Source organism: Carlito syrichta, unplaced genomic scaffold (assembly GCF_000164805.1).
Source record: "Carlito syrichta isolate Samal-C Ts95f unplaced genomic scaffold, Tarsius_syrichta-2.0.1 Scaffold304557, whole genome shotgun sequence".
Lineage (NCBI taxonomy): Eukaryota > Metazoa > Chordata > Mammalia > Primates > Tarsiidae > Carlito > Carlito syrichta.
In genome coordinates this window covers 120,057-134,849 of record NW_007248653.1, presented here as the reverse complement: position 1 = coordinate 134,849, position 14,793 = coordinate 120,057, and the positions used below count along the sequence as shown (strand labels likewise).

The window sequence follows — 14,793 nt, the reverse complement described above, 5'->3', positions numbered from 1 at the left end:
AAATAAAAAGGAAAAAATTAAGTTGGTGTAGAAAACTCACAGCAACAAAAATGATTAGATAATTAGGCTTTACCTCGAACTTGTAAGAGGCCTTTTTCCCTGGAAATATTTAAAAATAGAGTAGGTTCCATTTCATGCCCCCCCACTTCTGCCTAGCATGCCCCCCCCCACTTCTGCCTAGATGACATATCCAAGCATGAATCCCTGATGTGTTCAGTTAGATCAAAGCTTTTTACAAATGCGGTAATCATTTGAGCAAGATCATGTTAAAGAATTTTTTAAGTTTCAAGAGATTCTCTGGATTTCTGGGCCCAAGATATGTGGTTTTGAAGTTGTCTGTGCCGCCAGCCGGGCCTTACCAACCCTGTCCATGGTGCTAACTCCAGCCCCATGCTCCCCACAGGTGGCCCTGGGCTCCGGGCACACCTTTCTTAACCCAGGAAAGACTCGTGCCTTGCAAAGAAGGGAGCGTGAGACAGATCAGCCCTGAGTAGAGAGGCTCTACCCAGAGATGTTGATGTGCATTGAGAAATAGAAAGTGTTCCTGAGACACGAGCCGTCATTCCAGAACCTGTCTCCTGGGGAGAAGGTTGTTATTGGCTGCTGTGTTCCGTTTTGTTTTGTTTTAATTCAGAATTTGGAGCTAGAATTATGTGTAAGGAACCTATCAAAGCCTAGCCTAGGGGCTGTGGCCTGTGTCTACATTCTGTTTTTTTTCTACAGTATAACAAGGACATTTCTAAATATCTCAAAGCTGATTCTCCTAAATAGTAAGAGACTTTGTGAAAGCTTGTTTACGGTGGCCTAGCGAGCTTCTTTTTTCCCCAGCAACAGTGAAACAGTAAACTTCTGGCCAGACTTTGAGAACATAAATAGAATGTTTTAGTCAATGAGGTCTAAAATCGACTTAAACACATACACACTTTTGTAAATTCCAACAAGGAGCAGCCCCTTTTAATCACTTTCTAGTCTTGGAGACTGCTCTGTGAGGGGCAGAAGAGAGGCCACAGACAGTGGCACTTGGCTTCATGATGTGGGAGAAAGAGGAACAGCCATGTAGAAACAGCTTCTGACATGCAGCCCCTTCCATCCTTCCACTTTAGGGACAGCAGTGTGGTGGCTGGCATTTCAGCAGCTCACCCCCATATTATTATTATTAGCAAGTATCATCATCATCATCATTAATAATAATTGCATAACCACCACTGCGATGACTATACTGCCCTTTATTGAGCCCTTACTGTATTCAAGGCTCTGTGCTGAGTGCATCACTACCGTGATTTCATTTTCTTCTTCCCAACAAGACCATGAGGCCCATCTTTTATCAGTGAAGAGTGTGCGGCTCAGAGAGGTTAAGTAATTTGTGTAAGATCACACAGTAGGTGGCAGAGTGAGGACTCACACCCAGGTCTCCAGGACCCCTAAACGCAGGCTTTTATTTACGTTTCTGTACTGCTCTGCTGACTTCTTTCCCTCTCCTGACTTTGTTCGTGGTGTTCTTGGTTGTCCCCTCCCTGCTGAGGGGCTCTTGGATGCCTCCCTTCAGGCTCCCAGCTTCCCCTGGGTCAGTCCTGCCTTAGTCTGCAGAGCCAGTGTCTCCCGGGATGGTGTCTGGAAATATAGTCAGGAAAGCTCCCCAAGTGGCTGACACACGGCCAGGATTGAGAACCACCCTTACCCAGTCCCACCAAAGGGATAGAGATACCTGCCAAGATGCAGTTTTGGGGAGGTGGATTCCAGAGAGCTGGGCTTTCCACCCTGATCATGGCCAGATGACGTTGGCTCGCTCGGCACTTGGTTTGATGTCCAAGAGAAGGGAAGATATTTTCAAATAATGCCTCAGAATCGGCAGCAAAACCAAGTAATGGCATGTGACTTCGGGGTCCACGGTCTGCGAGGACCCATTGGTCCAGGTGGTGAAGCCCCAGAGACTGGCGTCTTCCTTTGCTTTTGGATGCCTTGTCCACCACTCCAGGCCGGCGGTGCCACTGCCACCTCTTGGTGATGCGACTCAAGACATCACCTCCACCCAGGATGTGGTGTCAGAGCGCCTTTTCCTCATTCCTAGATGAGATTTCACCAAGACAAGGATCTGAAGAGGCTGATTTTCTCGGGCACATCTGTAGTTGAGTTAAAATAATTCTCTACCGGCCTTACAGGATTTCCAAGAATAGCCTTATTTTGCTTGAGTTCAGGCGTGTAGTTCTGCTGGGAAAGCTGCTTGGCCGGGCTCTGTGCCTCCTGCCCCAGACTCCAGCCAGTGCTGCCCAGAGGAGGGATGAGCAGCCGGCAGCTCACCTTTGCCCTCCTAACAAGAGCTGCCCTGCCTGGGAAGTCTCCGCCCCGCAAGTGCAAAAGTTCTGCAAAAGTCTTGGACTAGCCTGCGGGGTAGTTAGGAAACAGAGCTGTCACTCCCCTTCCACCCTCAAGGCCCGGGAATTCCACAGGAGATGAAGACGGTAAGTCTCCTCTGATCCTTCCAGACTTTCTCCTTTCACACCTTTCCTGCCCCACCTCATTCTTGCTTCTGAATTCTGGGGTTTTTTCTGAATGTGTCTTCTATAGCTGCTACACACCCTGTCATGGTCTTTCTTCATTCGTTAAAACTTGATGGCTGCACCTGTAATCCCAGCTCCTCGGGAGGCCATGATGGGAGGATCTCTTGAGCCCAGGAAACCGAGGCTGCGGTGAGCTCTGATCACGGCATTGTACTCTAGCCTGAGTAACAGAGCACGACCCTGTCCCCGAAATAAAAATAGTGATAATAAAATTAAAAAATAAAACTTGATTGCCTTTAACAAAAGAGTCTTGGGACGCTTCCCTCCCTGGCCTTCCTGACATCCTCTCACCCCCTTTGCTTTCTTTTTCCCTCCCTTCCCACCCAGCTCTACCTGTCTTTTTCTTTGGCTATTTTTGTTTGTGGGGGGGTATATGACTGTCTTTACCCTTTTGTCCTTTTTCTTCTGAAGTGCGTGGGATAAAGCCAGAGAAAGCCTTACGCTGAGCAGCGGGAAAAGATTGTGGTTAAAAAGGAGCCATTCGTGTCAGAAAAATTATTTTAAGTCTTAAAGCTTAAGAACGACATAAAATTGGGATTTAATTGTTACAGGCAAATGGCTGTGCAAATGTTGCTTTTGCCCATCATCCTATTTTAGTCTGTTTCTAGTTGGTTTTTTCCCTGATGTGAAATGAGAATATTTACTGTAACAATTAGCTGGGTATTTAGGTAATGCTGTGGGTATGCCAAGCCCATGTGAAGAGATACATAATGTGTATTGGAAAAAAAAATTAATCGAGAGTAATTAGAAGATTGGTCTAATACTTTCAAGGAGAAAGTTTCGTGGAAGTTTAGTTGAAGAAGTGTCCACAATGTTCTAGATGTTTAATTTCCTCAATAATTATATGTAGCAAATTATATATATATATATATATATATATATAAAATCATTATTATCACCTATTATCATCTTGTTGTTTCTAGTTTTCATTAAACAGTTTTTTATTTTTTATTTTGAAGATGTGAGGTACAATTCAGGGTCAGGGATATTAATGTTCATTATGCAGGTATCCTTGTTGATAAGGTGTGTCCCCCTACCCCGACAGTTTCCCACTACCACTAATCCTGCCCCTGCCTCCCCTGGCAGTTTCTCACTACTGCCAATCACTTTCTTATAGTATTATGATAACTGTTCGAGGTCCCCTTATGAGTGAAAACATGTAGTACTCAGTTCTTTGTTTCTGTGATAGATCACTCTGTATCATAGACCCTAAGTCCATCCAAGTTGCTGTGAAGTTCACAATTTTGTCCTTCTTTATGACTGCGTAATATTCCGTCGTGTATATGTACCATATTTTTTTATTTAGTCCGCTTTCAATAGGCAGCACAGTTGATTCCATGTTTTTGCTCTTGTAAATAATGCTGCAGTAAACATGCATGTGCAGGTATCTTTCTCATAGAATGATTTGAGTTCCTCTGGGTATATTCCCAGTAGGGGGATTGCAGGGTCATATGGAAGGTTGACTTTGGATCTTTTAGGAATCACCAAGCTGCTTTCCGTAAAGGTTGAACTAGTTTATACTCCCACCAACAGTGTAGATGTGCTCCCTTTTCCCCGCATCCTCTCCAGCATCTGCTGTTTTTTGAGTTATTGATGATGGCCATCCTGTCTGGAGTCAGGTGGTATCTCAGTGTGGTTTTAATTTGCATTTCTTTGACGACTAGCAAGGCTGAGCCTTACAAAACAATTTTCAACCAGCACATTCTTCCGTTGTCTTTAAGACTTTCATAAGCTTTATTTAAAAAAAACCAAACGAACAGAAAACAAAGTCATTTAGAAGCTCATTTAAAGCCACTGTGGCTGAAAAGGCAATTATGTGGCTCTTGGCAGTTTTAGGAGAGTCGCCGTCCCCAAGTTGAGTTACCAAGGACAGATTATTGCCAAAGCCCAGTGGAGAGTCATTGTGTAAACCCCAGAGCCCGGCAGGGGCCTTCAAGGCCCTAAGTGAGTTATTTCCCATGTAAGTCCTGCTTACTGTTACAGCCTTCTGGAAATCATTGGCATGGGATGTGCCGGGTGTTGCTGCCAAGGTCTGCTGTCTGCTGCTTGGAGCTCTGAGGGGCACAGTTGGCATGTGGCTCCACCATGAGCTGGACTCCCAGGGTTCCTGTGCTGCTGGGCCCACTTTGGCCTTGTTTTGAAGAGCCCTTGGAGAAATAGTGAAGGCAGGGATTCCGAGGCGCGTTCGTAGACAACTTGAGGAACATTTCATTTAATGTGCCTTGTCTGTCATTAAACATGCACACATTCCATTTGGCTAGCTCTGGTGCATAGAAACGCAGAAGGGTGGCTGAATGTGGTGGTGTGTGCCTGTAGTCCCAGCTACTCAGCTGCTTGGGAGGCTGAGGCAGGAGGATTGCTTGGATCCAAAAGTTCAAGGCTGCAGTGAGCTGTAATTGTACCACCGCACTCCAGCCTGGATGACAGAGCAAGACCCTGTCTCAAAAAAAGAGAGAAAGAAAGAAAGAGATGCAGAAGGATGCTCCATACAGGGAGTTTTCCCATTCCATGGTCTTTCTAACTGCGTCCTCTTCTTTCCCAGTGTGGACTAACAGGGAGAGGCAACAAGAAGCAAGTGAAAGATGTAGCAAGGGTGACTCAGTGTTGCCCACTGTTCCTGGAGAGCAGCAGGGGGAAAACTGGAAATGTGGTGGGGTAACTTGGAACCTTGCTAAAGCCTCACCCAGGGCAGGGTGATGTCGAAATTAGAGCAAAGGCTTCTGGGGCTGGAATCGGCCCAGCCTACAACCAGCGCATGACTTGAGCTTTCAGACAACACCTTTCTCTACCTCTTCCATAATAAAAATGGTAATGGAGTAGCCGCCATCTTTCAGCTTTCCCAGGATTGGGCAGGTGAAACTGGATTGAAAGACAGAGGTGACATCAGGCTCAGAGGTGACAAAGGGAAGCAGAGTCAGAAAGACCTTGAACTCTGACATCAGGCTCAGCAGCCACCCCTGACATCAGGCTCAGAGGTGACAAAGGGAAGCAGAGTCAGAAAGACCTTGAACTCTGACATCAGGCTCAGCAGCCACCCCTGACATCAGGCTCAGAGGTGACAAAGGGAAGCAGAGTCAGAAAGACCTTGAACTCTGACATCAGGCTCAGCAGCCATCCCTGACATCAGGCTCAGAGGTGATAAAGGGAAGCAGAGTCAGAAAGACCTTGAACCCTTCCTGCTTTGTCTCTTTCTCACTGTGTGGCCAAGGGCAATCTTCCTTAACCCACTAGGGCTTTCATTTCCTTGTCTGTAAGATTAGGTATTTACTTCCTCCTGGAGGTTTTGCAAGGTTTAATTGAGATGATATTAGTAAACTACCAGCCACTATTAAACACTTAATGAGAGCTACCATTATTACTTGTATTCATAAGTAAAATATTCTTCCATTAGGCTGGTGAGGACAAGCAGCAAAAATTAAAAACATAGATGCAACATGCCCTGGAAACTTGTCCTAACTGTGCTAAAGTTGTTCGTATGAATTTATACGGCTTCCGTTTTTCCCTCTTAAATGAAAGTCCAGTAACTGAAATCCACACGTTAGTTCCCATGGACACTGCGAGAAACAAAACCCTGTTCACAGAAACGCCTTGCCTTGTGTCTGCCCGGGACGGGTGAGATTTCTTTTTCCACCACCTCCAAACAAGACAGGAACCTGACAAACATTCAGTCCCTCCGTTCTTCCGACTCCTGTGGCCTGTGTCCCCAGCAGCTCTCCGCGTCTCTCTCTCCTCTTCCAAGCACGTACATTGTTCAGCTTCCCAAGCAGTGCTATTTTTTCCCATCTTGTAAGAACAGTTTCTCATTTTCTTCTAATAAACATTCTAGAATTTCACATTAGAAAGCTCTAGGGAGAAACATGTTTTAAAAGAGCTGAGGCTTAAAAAAATATATATTTGACTATTTAAATGCCAACCCCCTCCGCCCCCGTCCCAGTGAAAACTTTGCTACTTATTTCACCGGCTGGGTGATAGTTATAAGTTAACCTTCACCTCATTATCTACTGATAGGCTGTAACTTCTCCATGCTTCAGAGAGGCATAGGGTTTTGAACTAAAGTGCCAGGCTACGTTTGAAGCAATACATTAGTCGATTTCCGACTAATATGACTTTTCATTTGGGACAGGCACCTTTTTTCAAAAATCAAATCCCTGCAATCAAAGATGATTTTCAGTTGGGTTTTTTTTGTTTTGTTTTTTTGCCATCATGGCATCTCATCAGTGCAATCATCAGAAGTTCATTAAAAAAATAAAATAAAATAAGCTAGGTCAGGTGTGGTGGTGCACACCTATAATCTCAGCACTTTAGGAGACTGAAGAGGAAGGATTGCTTGAACCCAGTAGTTTAGTACCAGCTGGGCAATATAGCAAGACTCTGTCTCTACAAAAAATCTTATTTTATTATTATTATTTTTTGAGTCAGAGTCTCACTCCATCGCCCAGGCTCGAGTGCAGTGGCATTCTGCTACAGTTACCGCAGCCTCGACCTGCTGGGCTCAGGTGATCCTTCTGCCTCAGCCTTCCAGATAGCTGGAACCACAGGCATGCGCCACCACACCTGGCTAATTTCTTTCTTTCTTTTTTTTTTAATTGTAGCAACAAGGTCTCGCTATTGTTGCTCAGGCTGGTCTCAAACCCCTGAGTTCAGGCAATCCTCTCGCCTCTGCCTCCCAAAGTGCTGGAATTACAGACTTGAGCTACCATACCTGGGAAAAAATTAAATAAAAAACAAAAGCAGAGTAGCCAGGCATGGTGGTGCAAGCCTATAGTACCAGTTACTCAGGAGGCTGAATTGGAGGATCACTTGAGCCCAGAAATTTGAGACTGCCGTGAGCTGTGATCACGCCATTGCACTCCAGCCTGGGCAACCTAGTGAGACCCTATCTTTTCAAATAAATAAATAAAAATTAAAAACTGGCAACACAATTTTTATCTCTTTCCCCTGCTCTATTTTTTCAGAAGTGGACACAAATCGGCTTATATACTCAACTTAAAATAGTGAGAGGCTTGGCTGTGTTGGTAGAGGAACCGTAAGCTCTGTTCATCTTTGATGTTGACTATTGTTCTTAAAAATAAAAATGAGAGAAGGAAGCGGGGAGAAGGGTACCGTGATGCCTGAGGCTTGTCCCTTATGTGGGCCAAGGGAGACTCAGAACAGACAAACACAGGGAAAAAAGAGGGGACAAATACGGGTATTTAGAGAAGCTCAAAATCATGGCAGTGTTAGCTTGGTTTACGTTTCTTGAAATATTCTGGCCTCCTCTGCTCTGAAACCTAAAATGATTTGCATAGAAACAAGGATTTGATTATCACCGTGTTATGTTGGATTCATGTTAATATATTATATTGGATTCTTTAACTTGTCTTTGCAGGTTAGTTCGTGTGCTTTCTAAAGTTATTATGGGTTATAAGGGAAGGAATTGGGTCTTCATTCCATATACATGAATTTTGAATTCAGATTAATAAAATTTTAGAAAATGGAAAAGGCTGACTGTTTCAGACTATTACTCTTTTGGGAGTAATAAGGAGGGATCGTCATGAGAGTAACGACTAGATATCCCACATTTTCAGGACAGCCCTGGTTTAAAAAGCTGTTCCCGCAAATGTGCCCGGGGTCTGATTTTCAATTTGGAAAGGGTAGCCACTGCCATGAGGGCCTCAGATGCTGATTCAGCTCTGCAAGTCATAGCAGAACTGAACGTTCTGCACGGGGATGTGTGTCACACCCTTGGAGAGCCATCTCACACCACAAACACACATGTGACTTTGATTTATCCCAGAGTCCCAGTTTAGACACTTTGAGTAGCACCTTCACAGAGCAAACTGTACAACCACAACTGCCACGGGCGTGTTGTGTTCCAAGGAAAGAAATCTCAGGGAACCAGGCTGAAGAAGAATCAAACAGGTCAATGCCGGGCACAGTGGCTCACGCCTGTAATCTCAGCACTTTGGCAGGCCAAAGCAGGAGGATGGCTTGGGCCCAGGAGTTCGAGACCAGCCTGGGCAATGTAGCAAGACCTCATTTCTACAAAAAAGTTTTAAAAATCAGCAGGGCATGGTGGCATGCGCCTATAGTCACAGCTACTCAGGAGGCTGAAGTGCAAGGATCACTTGAGCCCAGGAGGCTGAGGCTGCCATGAGTCGTGATCGTGCCACTGCACTCCAGTCTGGGTGGCAGAGCAAGACACTCCGACTCAAAAAAAGAATTATTATTATGAAACAGGACAAAGCTGAGGTGGGGAGATAGAACATGCACCTCTTGGGCCTCTCCTTCCTACCTGGGAGCAGCCCTGAGGCCCTGGGAAGAGGCCTCAGAACTCCATGGAACTCACGGGCTCCCCAAAAGGCTCTGAACTGGAGCAAGTGGGGGCTGCGTCTCAGCCCTCACCTCCCACTCCGCCCGCCTGGGACCCTGCATTCCAGTTTGGGCTGGGGGAATTCTCCTGAGGAGGACCTTTGGCTCTTCCTGATGTGAGGCAGCAGTAACCGCCAGGTGCTGCAGATGTCCTGAGGGTTAGGTTGGGTTGGGTTGGGTGTGCCCCGCAAGCACGAGCTTTGCTCCTTGAGTGTGGTCTGCGGTGGTGTCGCTTCCAGTGCTTGACTCCCCTCTCCGCTGGGTTGCCTGGTGGGGCTGGATGCCGGTCCCAGCCTGTGGACGTGGGGCACACGCAGCCCGGTTCTCTCCCCATAGCCAGATTTCTCCTGATGACATTTTGTTTTGTTCGCTAGATGATGACTCCGATCTGTACTCTCCCCGATACTCCTTTTCTGAAGACAGTAAGTGACTGTGAACTTCCAGGTTGCGGGGGAGGGAGAGAGGGCAGTGGGTGAGGGAAGGTGGCGGGTTTCTGGTTTTAAGCCTTTTGTCTGCACTGTCTTTCTCCAGCAAAATCTCCGCTTTCTGTGCCTCGCTCAAAAAGTGAGATGAGCTACATTGACAGTGAGAAGGTCGTTAAAAGATCCGCCACGCTGCCCCTCCCGGCCCGCTCATCCTCACTGAAATCAAGCCCGGAAAGGTAGGTGCCCCACCCGTCGCTCCCAGCCTGGGCCTCGTGAATGTTCCTCGAGACCCAAGGGCTCCTTTCTTAGGGATGAGCAATTTGAATCACCTGTTAGCAGTGCCTTGTTCGTTCTGAGTCTCAGTCTCCTCATCTGTAAAATGGGAATAAGAACAGCACGACCCCTTGACAGGGATATTGCTAGGGTGCATGTAACATTCCTAGGCTCGCCTGGCTCATAGCGTGGGCCTAACTGGTGTTGATGATAATTATCATCACTTTTTACGTGTTTTTTTTTTTTTTTTGAGTTGGAGTCTCACTCTGTCACCCAGACTGGAGTGCAGTGGCATGCTCATGGCCACCCCAGCCTCAACCTGCTGGGCTCCGGCGATCCTGCCGCTTCAGCCTTCCAAGTAGCTGGAACTACAGGTGTGCGCTACCATGCCCGGCTAATTTTTGATTTATTGTAGAGACGAGGTCTCGCCAAGTTGCCCAGGTGGGTCTCGAACCCGCAGGCTCAGGCAATCCGCTCACCTCAGCCTCCCAAAGCGCTGGGATTATAGGCTGAGCCACCGAGCCCGGGTACTTTTTATGTTTTCACAAGAGATCTTAACTGCAAGATTTGTCACATGTTTTTATATTCTGTGTGCATACTCTGTTCACATATTCATAGCAAAGACTGTGATTTCCAAAGGAAGCCACACTGCTTTTTAATGGGAACTATTATTTTTTTGCATATATTTAAGGTGTAGAATGATGCTTTGATATACATGCACACAGCGAGATGGTTACTACAGTCAAGCAAATTAATATATCCACCATCTCAGTTACTTTTTATGTGTGTCTGTGGTAAGAGCAACTAAAATCTACCCTCTCTGCACATCGAAGCCACACTTTTTAGTGTCCATTCATCCATGCAGCATGTATTATTCATGTGCAAGGAAGGCATGGACTTGTTCTGATGACGGCATTGGTCATCCCAATCACCAGCCACCCAGTTTCTTTTTATTTTTTTGAGTTGGAGTCTCACTCTGTCGCCCAGATTGGATTGCAGTGGCACGCTCCTGGCCACCGCAGCCTCGACCTTGCTGGGCTCCGGCAATTTTTCCGCCTCAGCCTTCCAAGTAGCTGGAACTACAGGCGCGTGCTACCACGCCCGGCTAATTTTTTGATTTATTGTAGAGATGAGGTCTCTCCAAGTTGCCCAGGCGGGTCTCGAACCTGTGGGCTCAGGCAATCCACTCACCTCGGCCTCCCAAAGCGTGGGGTTACAGGCTGAACCACTGAGCCCGGCTCACCCAGTTTCTTTTCCTTAAGCTCTTATCTCTGAAAGTTCCCTATGGAACAGCCTTCTCATGATGTTTGAACAGGTGTCTGAAGCCTCTTCCAGCACACAACAGGATCTGGCTCAGCAAAACTATTTTCCCTGTAAATACACAGCCAGTCACACCTCCATACCTTTTTCCTCTCTGTAGACAATTGAATGGCTGTTTTAAGAGCACCACCTGCCGGGTGCGATGGCTCAAACCTGTAATCCCAGCACTTTGGGAGAGCAAGGTGAGAGGATTGCCTGAGCTCAGGGGTTCAAGACCAACCTAGACAACTTGGTGAGCCCTTGTCTCTACAATAGTAAATAAACTGTGCGTGGTAGTGTGCGCCTGTTGTTCCAGCTATTTGGAAGGCTGAGGTGGAAGGATCGCCCGAGCCTGGCAGGTCGAGGCTGTGGTGACCGTGAGCATGCCACTGCACTCCAGCCTGGGTGACAGAGTGAGACTCTGACTCAAAAAATAAAAATTAAATTAAAAAAAAAAAAAAAGCACCACCCATACATCAGCATTTACCTGAGGAGTTTGATAATTAATATGAAAGGAAGGGCCGGGCACAGTGGCTCACGCCTATAATCCCAGCACTTTGGGAGGCCGAGGTGAGAGGATTGCCTAAGCCTGTGGCTTCAAGACCAGCCCGGGCAACTTGGCGAGACCTCATCTCTACAATAAATAAAAAAAATTAGCTGAGCATCATGGCGCATGCCTGTAGCTCCAGCTACTTGGAAGACTGAGGTGGAAGGATCGCTTGAGCCCAGCAGGTCGAGTCTGCAGTGGCCAGGAGCGTGCCACTGCCCTCCAGCCTGGGTGACAGTGAGACTCCAACTCAAAAGAAAAAAAAATGGAAAGAAGACTGAGTAGACCCATAAATTCTTCACAGATGCCACTCATCAAGCACCTACTGGATGCTTTCTTTGCAGGTTGAACCAGATGTTAAGGAAGAATAGAAGTATATATCAGTCATTGTCCCTGCCTTCAAGAAATTTATGCCTTGCATGTAAAACTATGGTAATCGTGCAATCTAAAACATACTAAATCGTACAATCACAGTGCAAACTGCAATGATGCACATGAATTAAAAACTTGCAAACAGGCCAGGTGTATTAGCTCACCCCTGTAATCCTAGCACTTTGGGAGGCAGAGCTGAGAGGGTTGTCTGAGCCTAGGGGTTGGAGACCAGCCTGGGCAACTTGATGAGACCTCATCTCTACAGTAAATCAAAGAATTACCCAGGTGCGGTGGCATGTGCCTGTAGCTCCAGCTACTTGGAAGGCTGAGATGGAAGGATCGCCTGAGCCCAGCAGGTTGAGGTCGAGGTGGCCGTGAGCATGCCACTGCACTCCAGTCTGGGTGACAGAGTGAGTTTCCAACCCCAAAACCAAATTGTCAACAATTTCCAAGGATTCTTGCCAAGTTAAGTATCTGTGCCGAAGGCTGGGATTGGTGGGTAGCTGGGTGGGGTGTAGAATACGGAAGAATGCAATTCTATTAGCAGCTGGCATTGATTGGGTGGTTACTATGGGCCTGGCACGCTGTTCAGTGATTCACAGGATCCTCATTTAATCCGTACCACAACGCTTTTTTTCAGATGAGGAAACTGAGGTACCAACAGGTCAAGTGCTTGTGTGAGCTCACCTAGCTAGCAAGTGGTGGAGCAGGATTTGAACCACAGTCACCTGGCCCCAGGACCTGTGTTCTGTCTCACTGTGCTAGTGTGAGTGGGAAGAACACACACACTGGGGGAATGATAAACCCGTGAGAGCAGAGCAAGGTGACAGATTTTTCCAGAGCTAGCTTTGTTACTTCCTCCTCCCTCCCTGCTTCTTTCTCTTTCTCTCCACTTCCTGGTGCCTGGTTTTGAGCACTGGTCACTTCAAGCCTTTTGCAAAGTGAGCACAGAGATTTGAATGGTTGTCTTAAGAAGCAAACCAGCACAACCACATCTTTCTCCCTGACTCAGATGTTATGCTTTGGATATAGAGATTTTCTGATTAGACTGTAGCCAACCCAAATCTGACCATGTTGGAAACGGATGCTCATTTTCATGAAAATAGCTCTAATAGGATTTTCTTTCTGCAGAAACGACTGGGAACCCCCAGATAAGAAAGTAGATACGAGAAAATACCGTGCAGAGCCCAAAAGCATTTACGAATATCAGCCGGGCAAGTCTTCCGTTCTGACCAACGAAAAGATGGTAATGTGCATATTCAAGTCTTCTTGTCTCACCCTGTCCGTGTTCTTTAATCCGGATGCATTGTGCAGTCAGATTACATTCCTTGCCCCTTGAGACAGATTTGCTTTGTATAGGAGACAATGAAAAAATGAAGTATTTTTACCCCTTTCATTTTTGCAGGTGTTCATAAAACACGTCCCGAGAAGCTGCTTTTAAAGATTCCTGCCATTGTGCCCTGTTGTTCTTTGTGCATGGTTTTAACTCATATTAATTTATCTACTAACCTAAAGATTGATTTTGCTGCTGTCTTTTTTTTTTTTTTTTTTTTTTGTCTAGCTGTTAATTTATCAGGCTTTTTATTAGCGGAAATACAATTTTTTTAAGTGACGCTGAACAGGCATAAATTCTGTAGAAGTTACTAGAACATAATTGAAAGATAAATAACTAATAGAATGTTATGACTTGGAAAAAAGGCCCCAGGCTGTTGGAATGTCTTTTAAATCTTTCTTTTTTGACAAGTACAGTGTGGGAGGACTAATTTCATCTTCCGTCTGGTTTATGACTCCCTACACAAGTTCGCATCTCCAAACAATTAGGAGTGAGGGAGAAATGGCAAAGCAGACCACCCTGAAGAATCAGCCTTCTCTGTAAAATGAGAAGAGTTTTGACAAACTGGTTAGTTTCCTATCTGCCAATCATGCTTCCTTTCATTCACCCTTCATTAGAAAAAGCTGGTTCAAAACCGTGCTCCTGTTAAAAGGTTCTCCAAGCTCCATTAACGCCGCGATCCTCTGGACTGACAGCAGGCTGAAATTATGCTGGGGACTGGCTTTTATTAAAATGCCGTCACCATGCCGTGTACAGAATAAGCAGACCTCTGAAATGCAGGCTCCAATTATGGTCCCTCCATCTCCTCTGCTCTGTAGGATTTTAAGGAAGAATCGATTTGACTTTTACTGAAATAAAAATGTGACATCTTTCACAGCGCAGACAGGTAATTTTAACTAGGAAAAAAGGTCAACAGGTCACAGGAACACTTGGAGGGCTGTCATTCTTCAGCATTTGTTGTGCACCACAGTTATCTCAGGCAGAAAGTTCAGAGAGGAGGTTAGAATTTTGCCTCTGGCTTCACTCTCATTGGAGGTGCCTATTAGGATGTACCTCAGGCCGGGTGCTTGGGCTTATGACTGCAATCCTAGCACTTTGGGAGGCTGAGGCAGAAGGACTGCTTAAGCCCAGGAATTTGAGACAAGTGAGTCCTCGTTGCTACAAAAAATCAGCCGGGCATGGTGTTGCATAACTGTAGTCCCAGCTATTCAGGAGGCTGAGGTGGGAGAATCGCCTGACCCCAGGAGGTCGAGGCTGTTGTGAGCCATGATTGTGCCTTTGCACTCCAGCTTGGGTGACAGAGTGAGTCGCTAACTCAAAAAAAAAAAAAAAAAAAAGAAGGTGCTTTTTTTTTTTTTGATTGGGAGTCTCACACTCTGTTGCCTACTCTGCAGTGCAGTGGCACGATCACAGCCACCGCGGTCTTGACCTACTGGGCTCCGGCGATCCTTCCACCTCAGCCTTCCAAGTAACTGGAACCACAGGCATGCGCCACCATGCCCAGCTAAGTTTTTGATTTATTGTAGAGATGACATCTTGCCAAGTTGCCCAGGCTGGTCTCAGACCCCTGGGCTCAGGCAATCCTCTTGCCTCCACTTCCCAAAGGGCTGGGATTACAGGCATGAGCCACCACAC

At 46.3% G+C, this 14,793-nt stretch overlaps 1 protein-coding gene across 4 annotated transcripts in view; it reads left to right on the top strand.

Annotated features, from left to right (window-relative positions):
* The window catches only part of SORBS1 (sorbin and SH3 domain containing 1), a 274,935-nt gene that overhangs the window by 179,143 nt on the left and 80,999 nt on the right, over nucleotides 1-14,793 (top strand). For all 4 annotated transcript variants that reach the window (XM_021713460.1, XM_021713459.1, XM_021713457.1 and 1 more), the window contains 3 exons: nucleotides 9,284-9,331; nucleotides 9,441-9,570; nucleotides 12,957-13,071. In XM_021713460.1, coding sequence (XP_021569135.1) covers nucleotides 9,284-9,331; nucleotides 9,441-9,570; nucleotides 12,957-13,071 — 293 coding nt within the window. The remainder of the gene's footprint in view (nucleotides 1-9,283; nucleotides 9,332-9,440; nucleotides 9,571-12,956; nucleotides 13,072-14,793) is intronic.